Raw genomic sequence first — 21,734 nt, forward strand, 5'->3', positions numbered from 1 at the left:
TTCTGTAACAACACAAAGATGGTCAATGAGGGCCCTGAGTTTTGAACTCACGATCGATCGCTTACTAAGCGAACGTGCAACCAATGTGGCTACGGAGACCCCCGAAATTAGCATTTGCTGCAAGCGTTTTTCAAGTGACTGCTTGCCATTACATTTTCAAGTGGTATAACGGAGCAAATGGTTCCATGAAGTATCATCGATGCAAAGGTCATAAGTTTGAATCCCGGACATTATATTTATATTTCAAAAGCTGAACAAGTTTTAATAGCTGTAAAAGACTCTGTCAAGCGTCTGTCAAGGTGCTGAAAAACGAATTCTAAGATATGGAATAAAAATATGGTCGAATAAAAGTTTCTACCGCACCTTGAAGTAAGATAAATGTTTTCTAATTCACTTTAAACCGCATTTAACGAACTAAATATTTACGAGGATGTGCTTTTATTCGAACACGAAATCGCTCACTAGTGTGAAATTCAGATTAGTTTTGAGGACTCACGCCATGTAAAAACAAAGCAAGTTCTGGCCAAATATTACAAGTTCATCTGGTTAACGAATAAGAAGCACGAAAAAGCTTTTCTGGCACTGGCCAACATTAACATCTGCATTCATTGATATATTTACGATGAACAGTTTGGGAAGGAAGTTGCGTGTCAAACCGTCACGTTATTAATAAATATATCAAATGAAAAAATGTCCGATTTCTCAACATCTTCTCATTCACGAATTGTATAATATTGAGGACCTAGTAATGAACAGTCCAACTGAACAAATGTCCCCTTTTGAATTACGATGCAATAGTCTTTTGTCGTAAATTACTTCGTACATTCTCCTTTTATATTGTAGAGGCTTTCAATTTTTTAACTTCGTTCACCTCTAGCCTTGAAAAAGGCAATTTTAAAAGACTGTCAACGGAGAGTCCTAGGATTGAATCCTTGATCGTTCGCTTGGTGAGCGGATACACAACACACGAAGACCGTTTTATTTAATAAGTTTTCGAGCTGTTGGTTTGACGCTGGATGTTTGCTTAAGAGATCTGCTTAGTTGATTCGGTTTATTTCTCGTTAGGTCGATCATGACTATTCCTTTGACACGGTTACAATCATAACCGACATTGGACATCGTTTCCAACTCTAGGGGCACATAACAAATTCCTTTTTTGTGCTTAGCAGACAGTTGTTGAATTCTGAGGTTCAATTCCGACAGATGTGTTTCCCCAATTTGCTGACGGCGTACCATGTGCCTTCCACTCGACACATTTCGTTGATTACGATCTACTTCGAAACGTGCACATATGAAGACCATGTGGTGGCTTTGCACCACATTTTACAGGAATGGTCGGAGAGGCGAGAGACGAACTGGGTCAAATAAAAGGTTAAATTGCCATGTTCTCTGTTCAGCCATGTCGGAAGCATCGGTTCTAGGTTGTGCGTCCATTTAGCGTCTAGCACTGTATTCCAACTGTGCTCTGCTCAGACTTGTCTTACGTATTTCTTTGTTACGTTTCTGCTTCTAGCATTTGTTGTCTACTACGGGTATGATGCAGATGGAGATTATACTTGCGATAACACACGTTGCTTTTGATGATACAGTACGTTACTACTCATCGTAGAACCATGAGTCGGAACTATTGAATTTATTTCGATTGCGGTGAAGCTTCAGATCTGGACCCACTCAGACTTTACCAGTTTAGCCTGTCTTCAATTTTCACGACCAGGTACTTTAACATGCTTTTAGTGGTTATAGCGTGTTCTCCCACAGTGAGTTCTGCTCACTGCACCTCATTGTAGTTACTTACCACCAGCACTTCTGTTTTGTGATGTGTTGTTTGAAGTTACGCTCCCTGCAACATCTCAACATTCTAGCGTTCCGTTTATTGCTGTCAATACGAGGTCATCCGCGAAACCAAAGTTCAAAAAACCACTAGACATTTTTAGCGTTAACCCGCCATCATACATTTTATTCCAAAGTGATGATCTTCATCGATCTTTACCTTATTACTTTCCTGTACAACAAAAATCTATTTTGGATGAAGCTTCTTAAGATTTCACATAGGTGGCCAGAGACCTTCATTCGGTGTAGTGACTTAGCGTTGTTCTCCAAGCAGGCGCTGTTGAAAGCGATTTTGACATCGGGTGTTGTCCCAACACATTATCGACCATCTCTCCGCTTTTGTTTAGACGATTGTTCGGGTTTTTTAAACCCTAATTCGGATAGCGTCTACGGTTGACATTCTTTTCAGGTATCCGGTTGCTCTCCGTGAATTGAGTTATTCTTTTGAGAATGATTCTCTTTAATATTCTCCCGAATGTATCTAGCGGACATATGGGTCTGTATGAAGATGGATCTCCCGGTGACTTTTCTGGTTTCGCAAACAATACCAACATTTCATATATCATCAGTATATCATCAGGACATGGCACTTTACAGTTTTAAAATTTTTTACCACTGCTATTAATTCCTTGTTGCAGACCCTCATGTTTTCTCTGATCTTAGCCATCGTGATATCGTATGCGTTTTTAGCGCTCGCGTTTCGGCACAGCTCTTTATCAGTTTGTTTTTCACAGATCACTATTTTCAAGAAGATCACCATACATTCCTCTCTGACTTCAGCAGATCTAACACGCAGTTTTGGGTGGTAATAAAGCAAGGAACGCTGGTATTCAGTCATTCATGATTGTTAATCATAAGCCGACAATATGAGACGACCTCGAATTCTGCCGAAAAGTCCACTTTCTTCCACCGAAATAATCACGGCCCACTGCTTCAAAGCACTTGTGGTTCTGAAGAGGATTCAATATAGCTGTTTGCATATTGCTCTAGGTTGCGTGCAGTTGTAACAAATACAATGAGAGTAGGAATTCCAACAATCATACTTTCTGTTTCTGTAGGTTTTTCGGGTTTTTTATATGTTCTGGAGTAAATTGACGAGCTCAGAGAAAAAGGAGTGTAAGTGACATGTTCGATTTTCTCTTCATCGAATCTCTCTTTTGGTCATAACTTACCTGCAAATGCATTACCCTTTCCTTTTGAGCCCCTCAATTGTTATTGATAATAAACTTACAAAAGTTGTTATCCTCAGGTACCAAAAATAGGCAAATATTCTTATATTATGAATTTCTGACTCTTGAGAGTCCTTCTACTTTATGTGTTTTCCAGGCTATTACTTCAAATTTGTTCAATCCCGTTATTGCCGTTCACGTGTCTAACGTGTATGGCATCCCATACTGTCCCCGTCCATCAGTTCTATCTGCGATATTTTTGGTTAGTGTATAAACATATTCAACCGATCAAAAAATTTTCACTGATGTATTCAACGTATTACTTTCAGAAAGTTTATTTTTATGATATTTTTATATCAACACTTTAACGCCAAAAAGTTCGTAAAACCTGGATGAACCAATGGTTGATTCTTATACTAGATGGTGCCAGGAACCCATATAGCACAAAATTTCATCCCCATCTGTCATATAAGGGTAAAAACTACCCATGTGGTATTTCAACTCATTTGGCTGGTTCGTCACTTTTACTTCCATTTTTGGAAGAATCTCACTCCCGACATTCTTCCAAAAATGGAAGTAAAAGTGACGAACCAGCCAAATGAGTTGAAAGTCACTATAATACAGACAAAAAAAAAAAATAACCATGTGGTACTGCACACGCGGCCCCAACTCAAGGTAAACGAGTAAAATATCGATAAAAATAATTATAAATCAATTTATTTCTTCGAAATTACATTCTTAATAAGATAATGCTCTCTTTCGGAACATTTCGGGTAGTGATAAATTGCAATTGGTAGAATAGTATAAGCAGCGATGCCAAACTATGGGATCAAAGTGTCCTACTACAGGGTGGGCCATTTAAAGTGGAAGCATCTGGCAACCCCATAACTTTTGACAGAGATGTCAGATTAACAAATGTCATACCGCGTTAGAAGCGTCATTTCAGTACAATTTTAACCATGGAACAATACACACCTAAACAACGCGCTGAAATTGTTCAGCTGTACATTCAAAATAACTTCTCAATTGTGGCTTTTGGCAAAAAATCATAATGTCTGATGAGGCGCATTTCAACTTGAATGGAGGAGTGAATAAACAAAATTGTCGGTTTTATGCTACTGAAAACCCTCAATTCATCGAAACGCAACCTCTTTACGACCAAAAAGTTACTGTGTGGTGTGGCATTTATGCCGATAAAGTCATCGGCCCGTACTTCTTTAAAAACGAAAATGGAGCAACGGTAACCGTGAATGGGGAGCGTTATCGGACAATGATAACCGATTTTTTATTGTCATTTGTTCGTGAAAATGAATTGGACAATTACTGGTTCCAACAGGACGGCGCTACATGCCATACAGCGGCTGCCACGACCAAATTATTGCGCGAAATGTTCCCCGGAAGATTAATATCGAAAAACGGCGATTATGACTGGCCACCGAGATCACCTGATTTGACGCCTCCTGACTTTTTTTTTATGGGGATATTCAAAATCCAAGGTATACACTGGTAAACCAAGGACCCTGGCTGCGCTGAAAGACAATATCCGACAAGAAATTGCTGCCATATCGGCCGAAACATTGGGCAAAGTGATGGAAAATGCCGAAAAAGGGCACATTTTGCGGTCAAGGCCAGAGGCGGTCATTTACGAGATATCATGATCAAAAAGTAGTTAGAACAAATCTCCTTGGACCAAAATAAATGAATTTCAAAAAAAAAAAATTTAAAATTCCACTTCTTTACTTTGCTATTGCAAAAACAAATCCTTCCACTTTAAATGGCCCACCCTGTTTGTATTGAGGCCAGTAGAAAACGAAAAACACATTAGTTTTAACGTAAAGCGTGTCCTGTAGCGCACACGTTTGAAATTTTGGAAGATTTCGTGTGTGCAGTGCTGCACTTATGGCCCCAGCGGAATAATTTTTGAGTGCAGTACGGCCCTCATGGCCTTAAAGTGTTAACTATAATCGTGCACATGTTGTGTATTTCTATACATATGGTAAATTACACAGTAGTCATTTAGGCGTAGGAGTATTCCTTCTGTTCCATTGTTCAATAAGGCCGAACAGCGGAGACAGTTGATATAGTCAGTGTTGTGTTATTAATAGCACAAAAGTTCGATGTTTATTGTTGCAAGTAGCTGAGCTTATATGGATGTAGAGAAGTCAGGATCCCGACAGTGAATCGATCTCCATCACTGATGATTGTTGCGTGGATGCAGTTATTCTATAACAACACAAAGATAGTCTATTGAGACCCTGCATTTTGAACTCACTATCGATCGCTTAGTAACGTAATGTGACTACCAAGATCCCCACTTTCCGAACCACTTCATTTCTCTGATTACTTTCTATCGTACCGACAGTTGAATTTGGGCCCGCAAGAAACTCGACCGAAATGCGTTGGGCGACGAACGTGTTAAGTCGTTTTCGGTCAGAAGAGGGTACAGTAAACATTCACTAACTGGGCGAAAAGGGAAGACCACTTACCGACATTCGCGTTTTAACTGGTCCGGCATGTTAAACGTCAAATAAAATCGAGGGAAACTTCAATGAATTGCTTGATTCGCATTGTTCCTGTAATTGGATAAACAAAAGGATTCCAATGGAAGTTTCGCATTGAGTGCAACAACAGGTATGACATATGATTTGAGAAAATTATTTTTCTGTAGTTTAATCGATGTTTTTGTCGTGCGAAAATAATGTCAATTTTCATAACATTTAAAATTACATTCGAATGCCCCTCACAGCAAATCTTCCATTTCAATATGGCGTCGATTGTTTACGAAATTCTGCTTTTTAACTGGTCCAAAAACCAGTTAACGTTCGCCCAGTTAAACAGCAGACCAATTAAACCACGACCAGTTAGCGAACGATTACTGTACCTCTTTTATACTTCGAACCCGTTCGCTATACGAAGGCTGGATGCACATTTTTAAGAGAGATGCATCTGATTGATCGTTGTATATTTGTTTTTAGAATCAGGAATTACTCCATCAGGCTAAACTTTTAGTTTGGGTTCTTGGAATCTTTTTTTACATATTGAAACTCCTTAGGTTCCCACAGGCCATTTTTGTCTCACCACAATAATGCTTCAGAATTTAGTGGTAGTCTAGTTCACCGGTTAACTCATGGCAATCAACGTGTTAATATTATGACAATATCGAATATATACTTCATCTACAATGACTTGCATTTTTTTGTTGTTGGTAATAATGTCATAAACATCAGTAACAGAAAATCTACCAAACTGTAAGTGCTCTCGTGGCCGAGTGGTTAGCGTCATAACTAACATGCCGGGTGTTCGGGTTCGATTCCCGTTCTGGTCGGGGGAATTTTTCGTCAAAGAAATTTCCTCCGACTTGCACTGTGATCACGCGTATTCTAGAGCTTGCCACTCAGAATGCATTCAAGGCGTGTTATTTGGCATAGAAATCTCAACTAAGTACTAATAAAAATGACGCAAGTAATACTACGTTGAGACGGCGAAGTTCCTCTAGGAACGTTAGTGCCATTGAAGAAGAAGAAGATCAGTAACAGAATCGGTTCGTTCTTTAATCCCTATTTTTTTCCAAAATATATATTTTTATCAAGGCTCATATGGCGTTAGCCTGGCGGGCCGGGAGTTCATTATTCTTTATACTTTATTCCCTAGTTGAAGTTCTAATGTCGCCGATCTCTGTTGCTCAATAATAATGTGAATTTGTCAATTCCTATGCAGCTATTATCATCCACTTGGAGGAGGTCGAGAAGTATGGTTCGGTTTCCATCAAAGTGTCCGTCCGTCGCAATGGAAGATGATGCTCAACATTGACGGTAATCTCACGTTCCATTTATCGGTACTATGAAAACGACTCCATAAATAATATTTTGTTTCTCCATCACCACCACAGTTTCCGCAACCGCTTTCTACAAAGCGCAGCCGGTGATCGAGTTTATGTGCGAGGTGTTGGATATCAGGGATATCAACGAACAGCGCAAACCGTTGACTGATTCGCAGCGCGTCAAATTCACCAAGGAAATCAAAGGACTTAAAATTGAAATCACCCATTGTGGAACGATGCGCCGGAAGTATCGTGTTTGCAACGTTACACGGCGTCCTGCACAAATGCAATCGTAAGTGTATTTGGAAATCAGAGTTCCTAGCCTCTCGAGTCTAAACGAAATGGTTTGCCCCTTCTCAGATTTCCCCTGCAACTGGAGAATGGTCAGACAGTGGAGTGTACCGTTGCCAAGTATTTCCTCGATAAGTATAAGATGAAGCTTCGGTATCCCCATCTGCCTTGTCTCCAAGTTGGCCAAGAGCACAAACATACTTATTTACCGTTGGAGGTTTGCAATATCGTCGCCGGTCAACGTTGCATCAAGAAACTCACCGACATGCAGACTTCTACGATGATCAAAGCAACGGCCAGATCGGCTCCGGATCGGTAATTATCGATTGATGATGATGATTTCTGAACTGTGTTCATTGGATGTCGTTTTTCTTATAGTGAACGTGAAATCAACAATTTGGTGCGTCGCGCGGATTTCAACAACGATGCTTACGTGCAAGAATTCGGACTTGCGATCTCAAACAGCATGATGGAGGTACGCGGTCGAGTGCTGCCGCCTCCAAAACTGCAGTACGGAGGGCGTGTTTCCAGTATGAGCGGACAAGTAAGTCTACTTAAAAGCATATTGTACCATTTTGTTGTGTGCTTAATCATATTTTGAGTGGCAATTGCTTGTTAGTTTTCTCCCCTTGCTGATGAATTGAAAAAGTCCGAATAACATCATAATTTTGAACAGATGTTTTGTATTTGGACCTTCTCAAGTCTTCTTTTCCTCGCCACCAAATAAGAGAAAAGCACGCTTGTAGTTTGTAAGCAGCACAAAAAATCTTAGCAAGTGGCACGTTAAAATCAGCGAAAAAGTTACCTTCCGGTCCACAGAATAAGGTGAGCTTAGCATTACCAAACCAAGGGGTTTGGGACATGCGAGGCAAACAATTTTTCACCGGCGTCGAAATCCGCGTATGGGCGATCGCCTGCTTTGCGCCACAGCGAACCGTCCGGGAGGACGCTTTGAGGAACTTCACCCAGCAGCTGCAGAAGATTTCGAACGACGCCGGGATGCCGATCATTGGACAGCCCTGCTTTTGCAAGTATGCAACTGGACCGGACCAGGTGGAGCCCATGTTTAGATATTTAAAGAACACCTTCAACCAGTTGCAACTGGTAGTTGTTGTGTTGCCCGGAAAGACTCCAGTATATGGTGAGATTTTTGCGCCCGGTTATACTCGATCATACAAAGATTCATTGACATCTTTCTAAATTTCAGCTGAAGTCAAACGTGTAGGTGATACGGTTTTGGGAATGGCGACACAATGCGTCCAAGCGAAGAATGTTAACAAAACGTCGCCACAAACATTGTCTAACTTGTGCTTGAAGATCAACGTTAAACTGGGTGGAATCAATTCGATTCTGGTGCCATCAATCAGACCAAAGGTAAGACCATACAATGTCGCGCTTATTGTTTCAACCATTTCAACTGTTTCGTTTCAAGGTATTCGACGAGCCTGTAATTTTCTTGGGCGCAGATGTGACACACCCACCAGCCGGTGATAATAAAAAACCTTCGATCGCAGCCGTGGTTGGCTCGATGGACGCTCATCCATCTCGTTACGCTGCTACTGTCCGAGTGCAACAGCATCGTCAAGAAATTATCCAGGAACTTAGCAGCATGGTTAGGGAATTGTTGATAATGTTTTACAAATCAACCGGTGGTTTCAAACCGCATCGGATTATTCTCTACCGGGATGGTGTTTCGGAAGGACAATTCCCTCACGTGTTGCAGCATGAACTAACGGCAATCCGAGAGGCATGCATCAAGCTGGAAGCGGACTACAAGCCTGGTATTACGTTTATCGTGGTACAGAAGCGCCATCACACGCGATTGTTCTGTGCGGATAAGAAGGAGCAGAGCGGAAAGTCAGGCAATATTCCAGCTGGTACGACCGTAGACGTAGGAATTACGCATCCCACCGAGTTTGATTTCTATCTGTGCAGCCACCAGGGTATCCAGGTGAGTTTGGAAGTAACACATATAATTGTTGACGTAGAACTGCGTCTAAATGGAACATATGGGGGGTAAAATGAAAAACTAAACACTGAACATGTAGGAAAAAAAGAACTACAACAGCGAGTTCGAACTCAATGCTTTGGGTCGGTCATTCAAGGCGGCATTGGAAGATACACCTTCATATATTTAGCTCACTGAATTTCCACGCATACCGTTCGATGATTAGGCAAAATGTTGATAACTATTTGCTGCTATAACGTCGATTGATTCAACAATACGCATTCAACGTGCATGTCAAAATCGAAACTGAGTGTACGAAGTGCCTGAATGACACAATGAGCTATGAAATCTTCGAACACCGAAGCCGTTAATGAATGTAGATCGTCACCATAAGCCTTTTATTGTAAAGTTAGTCGTTTTCAATACGACACTTTTGAATAGGGATGAGGAAAAATATTACGACTTGATTTGAACGCTGAAATTTCGTCGATTGATTGGGTCGAAATTCTCACAGTGGACACAATAGATGTAGCTGTGATTTCATCGAGAGCTAGATGGAATCATCCATGCGAACGTACCATTACGCAAAAGGTTTGTTAAACCGAAGGGTAAACATCCGTGGTGAAAATGAAATTTGGGAAATCTTTGGAATCGACTTAGGAATCGAGAGCTGATGACCAAAAGATAGTAATGCAGGAATTAGAACGCCAATTCAATTCTTAGAACCATGCATGCTTTAGGTCTTACATAAACTGTGTGCAAAGTGAAGTCAGGACAAAACCACAACAGCTTTGGACACACATTAAACTACGGACATTGACCAATGGAACTCCTCAGAACGTTTTCTACAAAGACAGTACACCGTCATCATCAATTGATTCAGCAAACTTATTCTCGTCCTTTTTTCGAAGTGTATTGAACTTGAGCTTGGGTAGACTGTACAATTCGTAGTTGCTCTCCGTGATTGACCTGAACCAACCAAATTGTCGTCCTTTTTTCGAAGTGTATTAAGCATTAACTCACCACCTTTGTCTGAACGGGACTTGAGTAGTCTGCAGTCGTATGAACTGAACATGCCGCTTATTTCATTCACCGAAGAGGACGTATACAGTAAGCCGAGCCGTCTCGAGGGCTCCAAAGGAGCCGGATCGGATAACCTGCTATCTACTTTCATCAACGCATGCAGTTCCTCGTTGGCTTTGTCGTCTACCTTGCTTTTCAGCCTTTCGCTGAGAGAAGGGCCGATATAATCCCTATTCATGAAGCAGATGACGTCTACGATGTACAAAACTACAGAGGAATATCGATTCTGAGCAAATTGCATACTTTCAAAACTGGATCTCATTTACCCATCTGTTCCGGTTTCCGCTTTGGTTGACCAAATGGATCAATTCATATCTGACTGATCGTAGTGCACACGTACGGATTGGCTCGTCAGTTTTATCGCCCTTTTCTGTTACCTCTGGCGTGCCGCAAAGCAGTCACTTAAGTCTACTTCTATTCGTATGTATTCATTCACGATATTTGCGCTGTTCTTAAATCGCCTAAGCTGATGTATGCAGATGACCTGGAATTGCTTCGAGTTGTAACATCATTTATGGACTGTTGTGCTCTTCAAATGAATGTAGATGCTCTGCTGGACTGGTGCTCAATAAATGGCATGGAAGTGAACATCAGGAAATGTCACGCGATAACATTTTCGCGGCTTTACTCACCAATCACTTTTGAATATACGATGGGATCGATCGACGTGGAAAGAGTTGCAGCCGCCAAAGATCTAGGTAGTGATGTCTAAATTTTTCATTTATTCGATTATCGATTAATCGTTCGGACATTTTCCAATATTCGATTCATTCGAATAATTGTTTTTCAATATTCGATAAATCGAGCGAATATTTATTTCTTGTAATAATCACGTATCACGTTGTCATTCTGGTCGCGTGGTCTATCGGGTTGTCGATGTTAGATGGTTGGATGGAAAAATGTTGGATAAAAAAACCGTATAGCCTAATTCTCAACCTAAAAATGCATTAGCCTTGAGAAAAATTCTTTAATTCATTAATCGCGATTACAGTGGCAATTATTCGATGTATTCATATTTTGATTTTAAATTATTCGATACCAAATTACTCGATTATAATTTCAGATATTCGATTATTTGAATTAATCGAACGATTAACCGACGTCTTTAGATCTAGGTATTGTGCTCGACAACAAGCTAAAATTTACGGAGCATATTGTTACCGCTAAGGCTTTTACCGTTCTCGGATTCATTAGACGCCACACTCAGGCGTTTAGAGATGTTTTTTTTTGTTTTTTATATATATATAGAGGTGAAGAAGATACGGACAAAATAACCCTTTGGGTGTTTGTTGTCATACAAATGAAACACAAATTTCTACATCACTCGAGAATTAATCAAGCAAATGAAACCAAATTAGGATATTGATGTCGAACCTCCATAGAAACATTTATTGCACCCTATAAATGTTTCTATGGTGGTTCGACACTCCTCCCCCTGTCATACAAATTGGGCTGTCATACAAATTGACAACAAATTTCTGCATAACTCGAATAACTCGAGCAAATGGAGCAACATTTGGCATGTGAAGATTTTAGGGGACACGAAACGTTTCTATGGTGAATACACTCCTGCCCCCTCTCTAGGGGGAGAAGAGGGGTGGGGTGTGCCTTTATTCTATCATATTTTCTGTATCAAACATTTATTCCATGTAACAGAGAAACATGTTATTTGCAAGTGGTTGAAAAATCTTGAACGAGAATTGTGTCTGAAAATAATCTGATATTATAATGATGAGTTTTGGTAGAAGCGTTCAAATAAGAAGAGCAGAAGATCGAGGTAAAAGGTAAATTCAACGGGGTCGATTAGAAGATCAATCAATGAACAGTTCTGCGATTGGACACATGAACTTGCGCTTAGTAAGAAAACGTGAATGTTTGAAGGTATTGATAACAAAAAATAAATTTTGGGCGGGACGTAGTTTGCCGGGTCAGCTAGTGTAGAATACAATTGTCGTTCGACAATTCTCCCGTTCACATGTTTTGGATTTCCACGATAAATGAATGAAATGATCAAAGTATCGTGCCAAACGTAAAATTATAGCAGATGGTCAGACTTATTCATTGAATTTACTTGCAACGAAAAACGTAACCTATCACAACGCCTTGACCTAACATGGGGTTTGTTCAAACTCTTTACTTACAACGTAAATATGCTGAATCCAATCGAATTCGGAAATGGTTTCATTCAATCAATAATTTAATCAACACAAACAAATGATTATCTTTACAACATGGCCTGATTCACAGTGTTTCTCCAATTAATGCGGTTCGTGGTGTTGTGTTGCTGTGCTTGCTAAGAAGCTAAGTCTGCCTGGCTGATGTTGGTGATGTGTCAGTTTCGCTGGCCATAGGGTTTATCACTAGTAATTTTGGAAACCACTCCGCTGTGGCAGTAGCAGGTGGCTACTGAACTTGCCTATCGTTTAGTGACCCGCTGACTGATAGTTGTGTCGCACTTGATGATGCATGTCTTGTCAATTCCAATTCCAATTCTATTGAATTCGGAGGAAGAATTAGCAGCTTCTGTTTTTGTATTGATAGTGGTAACGGGTTCGCTGGCCTCGTGTTACTGATTAATTGTTAGATGTATCCACATTCGCAATAAACTTTCGATTGAGTTTTAATCTGGTCAGTGCAGAATCTGAAGCCTCTGTTTTATAAACTACGTTCGGTTTTCGAGAACTGATGCGTTATCCTGTTGGAATACCTAATAATTATTAACTAAAAGATGAAAAGATTACTTGACGGCTGAATCTGCTCATTTGGGATAAACTCATTATCATTCGAAATGTTAGTTTTATTTCACATGCGAAAGTACGCTCGATGCTTTCTTTTGAAATGTCATTTGATTTTATTTTACCAAACTGGATTTTCCCGAAAATAAGTGCAAAATAAGTGGAATTACAAAAGGCATATGAGGGCATTTTAGTCACACAATCTTCATCGCCAACTAATTACACTTGTTGGCATACTGTCCATTCTTTCAAATCGCCGTTTTCAATAGTTTCAGTCAATACGATTTGAATTCAAACGAAACATTCGTCTGAAAGTAAAACACTTTCATTAGATATAAAACATTTTCATTTTTATTTGTGATTCAACTTTGAGAGACGGTGTGTCAATTGAGGTGAAATTGTAAGTCCCTGATCACGCTGGATTGGTGCCAAAAGCCACATTCTGAAGTACTTCGTTGTAGTTCTGCTTGTTCATTCGTGTTGATGGAAAAGCTATCTGAACTAGTCCTTTGAGAATATTCACCACAAAGTATCAATCTTCCGCACCCAATGATTAAAAATTACGTGTTTTGTTCCGTTAATCCCTTCAGAAAGAAGGATAGTATCCAGGTTGATTTTCATTACATCAGAGATTACCTGAAATAGAGAAATAATAAGATTAACAGTCATGTTTTTTTTTTTGACACGCAACTTTGGAGATGGAATTTTGTTGATTTAGGGAAAATTTTCGCAGAGAGGTCTAGTTCAGATAGCTTTTCATCAACACGAACGAACATTTAGAAATTACAACCTTATTGGCATCAAACTCATCAACACCATCGCGATGGTTGAGGAAAACGCATCATTTCATGAGAATCGGATATGGTTTATTGAACAGGGATTTTAGATTCTGAACGAGCTAAATTATTCTCCAGATCCAAAATCCCGTTGAAAACTTACGAGTTAGAAGTTTCAACATTCCGCAGCTTGATCGAAAGCAATTCGAATAGATTGTTTTGAACTGATTGGACTAAGGATGTACTACAAATTATAAACTTGTTGTAATTCATGCACAATTTATGTCAGTTTGGTAAAGGAGTAATAGTTTTCTGTCTGGTTCTATATTAATGAAACACTGACGTTTTTGCTTTTTTGGACGTTTCGCACCTGAACAAAACAAATGGCTAGTCTTATAAACGAAGATAGTCAACCTAACTCTTGCATACGTTATACTTCGTTAGACTAAACTAAAGACATTGAGCGAACCTTGCGTCTTGAAACAAAGTGTACATGGATTTACTTCAGTAACCTTTTTTTCCCAATTCATTTATTTACATGGGTCAATCGCGATAGCTTTGTGGAGTTCGATGCCTATCTTTTTATTTACAATAGCAATTTAGTATTGCGTTCAGCAGGAATCGACCGATTAGGTCGATGTTTTGAAGAGGTGCTCCTCCTGCTAGGATTTCGAGACTCATGTTATGCGAGAGCTTTACGCAGACAGTCACATTGAGCATGTTCCAATTCCAGACGGTGACTTTTAGCTGCTGAGAGGAAACAGCAAGAGTCCCACCCAAGTTATATGAAGGAGAAATCGTACGTTGTAATTGAGCTGGAAATACCTTTAAGTAAACACTATCAGTTCGGTTTACCGTGGTTGAAATTAGAATACCTTGCCCATAAGAGAGATTATTTGTATCGATTCATCGAGTATCCGAAGAACGCACTAAAAAAAGTACTAATTTTGGATGGCGAAGAAAAAAACTACAAAAGATAATTCAATGGACCAAATTTTATTTAAAACCTACGTTTGTTGAACTTTTTACAAAAATGTTTCGACACCCAGCTAGGCGGTGTTATGGCAGTTGGGCTGAACCTTAGCCACAGCCGATGAAAGGATGGATGTCGGCATTTTCTTCAAGATTGGCGATCAACTGTTTCTCCGTTTTGGTTACGAAGTTATCGGAGTAGATCCTATTGCCCGTTTGAGATTCATTCAAAAATGTTTTAAGGGGACCATTTGAAGAATTGGTGGTCTTCGGTACAGCGTTTATCTTCAACCGGTCTATTTCCTCTAGTGATCTGTTGGCATTATGGGCGGGGTCCGTCCAAAAGATCACATCCTTCGTGTGATACTTCTTGATGAAGCTGACAACTTCCGGCAACACAGAACGTCCTTCTTCGAGAACTTGGTGTGGAATCGCTTATTTTCTTGGTGGCGGACGTAAAGTACCCGACCATCTGTCGTTGTCGTCCATCGTCAAGTAGGTCTCGTAATCCATTATGATCACGGCGTTGCGCTTCATCGGAAAGATGTTTTTATCACCAGCACCTTCAGCCGCTGCTCCTAGGTGACTGCCTTCTGCTCAGACACCACCGACCTCCACTGATCCTTCAGCATAAACATGTTCATTTTGGTCAGGCATTTCTTCATCGTTTGGTCGGTTGCTCCAACCTCCTTGACCAAGGCGGGCAACAATGATGCCACCTTGTTTTTGGTGTTCATCTTCAATTTCTGCCGCCTTTTACGATCTCTTTACTATCTCCCGGGTTGTGAATGTTCAAGTATTTCGTTCAGCAGGAATCGACCGATTAGTTCGATGTTCTGAAGAGGTGCTTCTCCTGCTAGGATCTCGAGACTCATGTTATGCGAGAGCTCCGGGGCGGAGCTAGCAGAACCAGTAAATCATCGAGCGTCGTTGCATCACTGTTTTCGCCATTGCTGCTGCAAATTAACACATAAGGGCGTCGAGATATATTTGTGGTTTAATGAAAGATTAATGAACTCTGTAATAAAAAAGCGTTTAATATTTGCATCAACTAAGACAGCAGCTCTTGGTGAGTCGAATAATTTACGTTACGTTACGTTATTACGTTGCAAACTGTACAACTGTACATTTCGTGGAATAGTGGTTTCCCGTAAGGAAACATCACTTTACCAGGAACCTTGATGAGATCTCTTTGAACTTTGGATATAATCAGTTTAGTTGAGCGCCACTAGTCTCAGATGACTTCAGATCGCCAAGGTTTTTGAAGTTTGGAGATTTCGAGCTACCGGAACTCGAAAAGCTTTGTTTTTTTCATTATTTGTTTATGCAAAGTTCATTAGAAGCATTGTATCTTCTGCTTTCCCAATAGTTTCAATTTCTTTTTCGGGCATGCTACTATAGAGAACCATCATTTGCAGGCAGTGTTCAGTGGGACAAAAAAAATAATAACTTCTTGCGAACTAAATCTTCACTGACTGTATTGACGATCGATTCACTGTGGGATATGAGTATCTTTTTTCCTGCGAAACTTTTCGTCTCGAAAGCTGTATGATTTCAGCTAGAGATACAAGTGTGCCGGGTATTTGTCTGAGCTGAGCCGCACTCAGAATGAAATTGGTTGCTTGTTATCGACGTTTTTGTATATCATGCTAAACCATAGGAAATGTTCTTGGATTCGGGAGCTAGGAGTCTCTGCGCATAAAGCAAAGTTTCCATCCGTAAACACAGCGTTGTGAATCCATTTACAGACTCTTCCACAGTAGCTCTTCTACAACATTGGAATCTTTCAAAATCAGCTAATCAACTAAGTGTTTGATTATATTGTAGGTGTCATAACATTTTTTTATAATGGGAAACTATTAATGAGGAAAACTGCAGTTGAGAGTCATCGCTTGCATGTCGAATTGTATGATTAACATGGTCCAATGCAGGAGTTTTCAGATTTTTTTTATGGCAGAGCACTTTTTATAGCAAAAACAATCGACGGAGCACCTGACTGAAAAATATCAATAAAACAAATCCTATTTGCATTGACATTACCCAACTGGAAACAACTTTATTTCGGTTGTGCGTCGCAGTTACATGACATCTGACCCGAAGTAAACAATATAAATAGGTAGGTTTTCAAGTGGGAGCATTTGCTATAACTTTGCGGAGTACAAATTTCCCGCGGAGCACCATTTGATAATCACTGGTCTAGTGAATACACAGTGTAAATTGCGACTTGTGCATAATAACAACACCTGGCCTCATGTTGCTATAATGATTGAAGACTAATTGGAAGATTGTGGATGGATAGTATCACCCATATTATAGCCCAGACATTGTCCTCTTGACTCGCTTAGAACACTCTCTATTCATCGAAACAGATCTATGGAGAGTGCTCTCACTCGGATGCAGGGTATCAAAAACTGCATGATTCAATCTTGACCTGAAACAACAAAAAGATCTTTTAGCAGTCAATTCATAAACTGCAAAAAAATATTGGGGAAAGTGCTACGAGTACTAAGTTGTACTAACAATTAAGCAACATCCTGTAATACATATTATTTTTATTCTTCAACAGGGCACCAGCAGACCCTCACACTATCACGTTCTGTGGGACGACAACCACTTCGAATCGGACGAACTCCAGTGCCTCACGTATCAACTGTGCCACACCTATGTGCGATGTACCCGATCGGTTTCGATTCCCGCACCGGCTTATTACGCTCATTTGGTAGCGTTTAGGGCCAGGTATGTGTGCTTGAAGATATTTCACGTAATCGTTATCGGAAATTTTTAATCACATTCTCTTACAGATATCATCTGGTCGAGAAAGAACACGATTCCGGTGAGGGATCTCATCAGAGCGGCTGTTCCGAGGACAGAACACCAGGCGCGATGGCTCGTGCCATTACCGTACACGCAGATACCAAAAAAGTTATGTACTTCGCTTAAGGGAAGTATTTTCAGTTGTTTAGTTACAATTACATTGTATTATTTATGGAGCTTGTTTTTGGTCACAAAAGACGACGATTGTGTAGTAAGGTTTTAGAATAACCAATTTCATTAGCTTTCTAGACAGCTTATTTCAAAATTTCAACGAACAGCGCAACATTGTTGTCGTGCACGCCTGAAGAATCGTGTTAAAAATAGCCAAACAATAATATCTTTGTTAGGCCGATGAAGAGTTTGAATTATTTGACATATGTATTGCTTATACGATATATTTAGTATTAAGATCACACCCATACTTAGTTATAATTTGAGGATAGACAGCCGGTGAGATATATAGCGCAACCAGCAAGTGAAGCGAACTCTCAAAAAAGAGACGAGTTATTAATAGTGGAGAAACTCGAGCAATAGCAATGCAAGCAAGTGTCGTGAATATTATAGCAAGGAAAGTTCTTATTTTATTGTTAAAACTACTAGTAACAGCGCTGTGTAGGTTATATTTACTTATTCTCGACTAGACACATTCATGCAAGGTTTCTTTAGTTAATATATTTTTGCTCAAAAACGTATACACACACATCTTAACAAGGCAAGTAAAACACAAAGTTAGTTTTTTAAGTCAAGAGGCTTTCCTACAAAAGAAAATGAACAATTGTTTCACAAAAGTTAACATTTTTCTATTAATTATAGTGCTTCATCATCGCCGCGTTTCTTAGTGTACGAAAATCGTGTTTTTAAAAAATGTTCTTTTCGACTTGAAATTTAAGATTGTGGACTATAATTTAGAAAACGAAATAAAACATAAACACAGCTTTAAAACCAATCTCCTAGCTACTAGCAAAAAAAACAAACACATATAACAGAAACACTATTTAGGGAACAATCTCATGCCAGACGCAATAGCCGAAATTTTAGACATTCCTCAAGTCAGACAGACAATCATGCGACGAAAGCAGAATATCTGATGTCTGGACAAACAAGTAATATAGAAAAGCAAGAAGAATGCAAATCGAACTATTTGTTTTGTTAACGTATTTTTTCCATCCTAAAAGAGAGGAGCGAAGCAATGTACTCAAACAGTTTAACTTATGGGTGTAAAACAGAATAACAAATCAAACAAGGGAGTAATTTTATAAGTAGTTGAAATCTATTCATTTTTTTTCCTTCTTATTGCTGTCAGTCTCAAACAAAGTGACACATTTCTGTCTGTAAGCGAGATGATACGAGAGAACGAAAAAGCGAAAAAGCCAAACAGGGCCGACGGGCGAACTTAAATCCAAAACTCCTTAAAAAGTGCGAATAAAAACTAAGCCACTAAACATCATATATGGGACAGAATATATTATTTGATTATAAGTGAATAGTAATATTACTAGCTAGTTTGATAAGGCGAGTCGTTGGACGGAAACAAAGAAAGAACTCTTATACCGTTGATAGGATAATGTTTAGCAGTAAAACCACAAAACTCTCGATGTGTTACTTTAAATAACATTAGAATGAACCATTGGAACTATAGCCCTAAAGAACAATACAAAACAGCTAACAATTGATAAAGGATGTGAACAATGACATAACTAATATATAATTCTCATAGTGAACATGGAAAATCAATTAGTCAGTAAGCATTTTAACCAAACTGAGAGTGAACAAGTCATTTTAGCAGGCCAATTCGAGGGGTAGTAAGGAGGAATCAATTTCACACATAGAATTCAATCTCAAGTGTAACGGAAATAACACAAAACGAACACATAAATCAATACATCAAACATCGTTTACAGAGTACTCATAACGGCACTCATACAAATGCATGAATGGTTAATGATAGAGAAAATTGTTTAATCAGGGATGATTTTATGATGTTATGATTCAAGATTGAGACGAGAGATTCAGTTTAATTTTATTCTACTTATTCTGCTCTTTGCATTTTTTTACTAGAAATTTCATTTTCCAAAACCTAAATTTTCTTACCACAGGACTAACTAATTGAACTGAAGAAACTGAAGAATACTGAATTGAAGAGAAATGTCAGTTAATCATTCTTATTCAGAATTCCGTTGCGTGGCAATTTCGTTTGGATGTTATTCGAATGATCGATTCCTACAACAAATAACGCTTGAAACATTCAGAATCCGGAATCACAAAACCAGTTGTATCTCGAGATTGGTTAAAGGTACAAAAATGTTTTTAAAATGGCAGACAGTTTATTGTTTTTGTCAGAAAAAAATATATAAAACATATTGTCAATTACCCAATGTTTTTCGAATGGGAGGAATTGGAGGCAATTGAAGTCTTTTTCAATGTAATTGACCCCATTGTCACGGTTCCACAGAAGCACCTCTCGATTGTAGTGGTAGCTTTCAAAATCGAGCCAAACATCTCCAAACCTTTGTGAGCCTTAACAAACTCAAGGATACGTTTCTGCAGGCACTCTTACACATTTCGAGTCTATTGTATTGTTTTTGACGAGGACCTTGGTTTCCTTTTCACAGCTGCAATGTCCCTTGTCAAATCAATAACTTACTGGCATGCAAAACCTTGTTTACAAATTTCGAGCGCGTCTTTTGGCCACCAGATTTTGCATCAGCGTCCTGTTTGGTTGCTTGCAGGCACGGAAATTACAATAACCTTCTCGCATACGGATTCTCCGGATGGTACTTTGGTTAGAGTTGTATTTTTGGCGATTTCGTAGTCCGAAGGTTTCAGGTTTGCCTTAATTGTTCTCAATACTATGACCGCTACTATAAAATGAACAGTGATTCCGGATTCTGAGTGTTTCAAGCCTTACAAATACGCGAACACATTTTAGAAACCTTCGAACGACGTGTGGAGACCAACCGAATCCGGCCTCAGTTCGATTTATCAATAATCTTTTCTGTTATATCTACGTTAAATTTCCTGATATCGAGAGCGATAAAGATCAATTCAAACAAATCACACAAAAATACCGTCTATATTGAACCAGAAAGCGTTTTACATCAAGGTTTCAAACAGCAGACCCGTTTTGAGAGACAGCCAAATATCGAGAAACAATAATCACATCCAGAAGAGACGCAATAAAATAATGTCCTCATGCGTGTTTGTTGCGAACTAATTGAAACAATATGAAACAGTAAATGAAATGAAAACAAAAAAAAAATAAAACAATAGTTTTAACGGAATCACACAGCAAATCCTCCCACACATACATACAACCATACACACACAAAAGGCGTCTTCTGACGAAGCGATTGATGAATGATAATAGAGATAAACATCTTAGCGAGTATAAATATCGTTAGTTCGTAAGACCAAGCTGCAAATTAAAACGACGGAATACAAGCGAAAACAAGGCCCGGGAAATTTCTATTTAATGTTAGATCGTATTTTTGTAAGTTATTCATGGCAGAAGAGTTATCTTAAAAACAAAACTGAACCAGCAGCAACGCGGAGTAAATTTATCTAGATTTAAGGCGTCCAGAAGAGAAGGAGAAGAGAGGAGAAAGCAGAGGCAAAGATATCAAAAACACTATGATTTTATCATAGCAATGAGGACGAGACGAACAATATACAAGGGATTTTTCCAGCGCTGAATAGAATGCTAGTGTTGTATTAATAGAAAAAGGAATCATTAAATAGTTAAACACATCGAGTGCCAACTACGAAATAACTCTCGTGGTTGACAGGCGAAGTGTTAAGCTAAGATAGCTGTCTATCAATTAACTAGAAAAAAGTGATTTAAAACCAATATCTATATATATATATATATATATATATATATATATATATATATAATGCAAAGTGAATCCACAACAAACAAATATAATTTATGCTTCGAATTATTTTATTGGAATTGTTTTAGCTAAACTAATTTTTAAGTGCTAGTGAAAGTCTCCTTCAAAAAATGGCCAAAAATGCCGAAACACAATTAAAGCCAATTAAGCATACGCATAATTAGTTTTCATCATTGTTGAACACCAAGAACTTATTTTCTATATAAGTAATTTCGATCATACAAACAAGCCACATGTTTCATTCTTCCGTACACAACACAGCTGAACAATGAAATTTAATTATTACTGTATTTCATTGGTTCGGAGGCTCGATTTCGTATAAGGCAAGCCAATCCCATAAAAAAGTAACATCAGTTTTGTGCATAAAGTAGAATAAACTGTTTCAAGTTTAGATTTATTGTAA

General features: G+C 38.9%; 1 protein-coding gene across 13 annotated transcripts in view; it reads left to right on the forward strand.

Annotated features, from left to right (window-relative positions):
* The window catches only part of LOC129770193 (protein argonaute-2), a 115,411-nt gene extending 93,677 nt beyond the window's left edge, over nucleotides 1–21,734 (forward strand). For 11 of the 13 annotated variants that reach the window (XM_055772865.1, XM_055772867.1, XM_055772868.1 and 8 more), the window contains 9 exons: nucleotides 6,717–6,811; nucleotides 6,889–7,111; nucleotides 7,180–7,425; nucleotides 7,489–7,654; nucleotides 7,912–8,251; nucleotides 8,318–8,484; nucleotides 8,543–9,061; nucleotides 17,191–17,360; nucleotides 17,426–21,734. In XM_055772865.1, the coding sequence (XP_055628840.1) occupies nucleotides 6,717–6,811; nucleotides 6,889–7,111; nucleotides 7,180–7,425; nucleotides 7,489–7,654; nucleotides 7,912–8,251; nucleotides 8,318–8,484; nucleotides 8,543–9,061; nucleotides 17,191–17,360; nucleotides 17,426–17,564 (2,065 nt within the window). In that variant the 3' untranslated portion in view covers nucleotides 17,565–21,734. The remainder of the gene's footprint in view (nucleotides 1–6,716; nucleotides 6,812–6,888; nucleotides 7,112–7,179; nucleotides 7,426–7,488; nucleotides 7,655–7,911; nucleotides 8,252–8,317; nucleotides 8,485–8,542; nucleotides 9,062–17,190; nucleotides 17,361–17,425) is intronic. The other 2 variants (XM_055772866.1, XM_055772870.1) reach the window with 1 other exon arrangement.

The sequence above is a fragment of the Toxorhynchites rutilus genome, chromosome 2 (assembly GCF_029784135.1).
Source record: "Toxorhynchites rutilus septentrionalis strain SRP chromosome 2, ASM2978413v1, whole genome shotgun sequence".
Taxonomy (NCBI): Eukaryota; Metazoa; Arthropoda; class Insecta; order Diptera; family Culicidae; genus Toxorhynchites; species Toxorhynchites rutilus.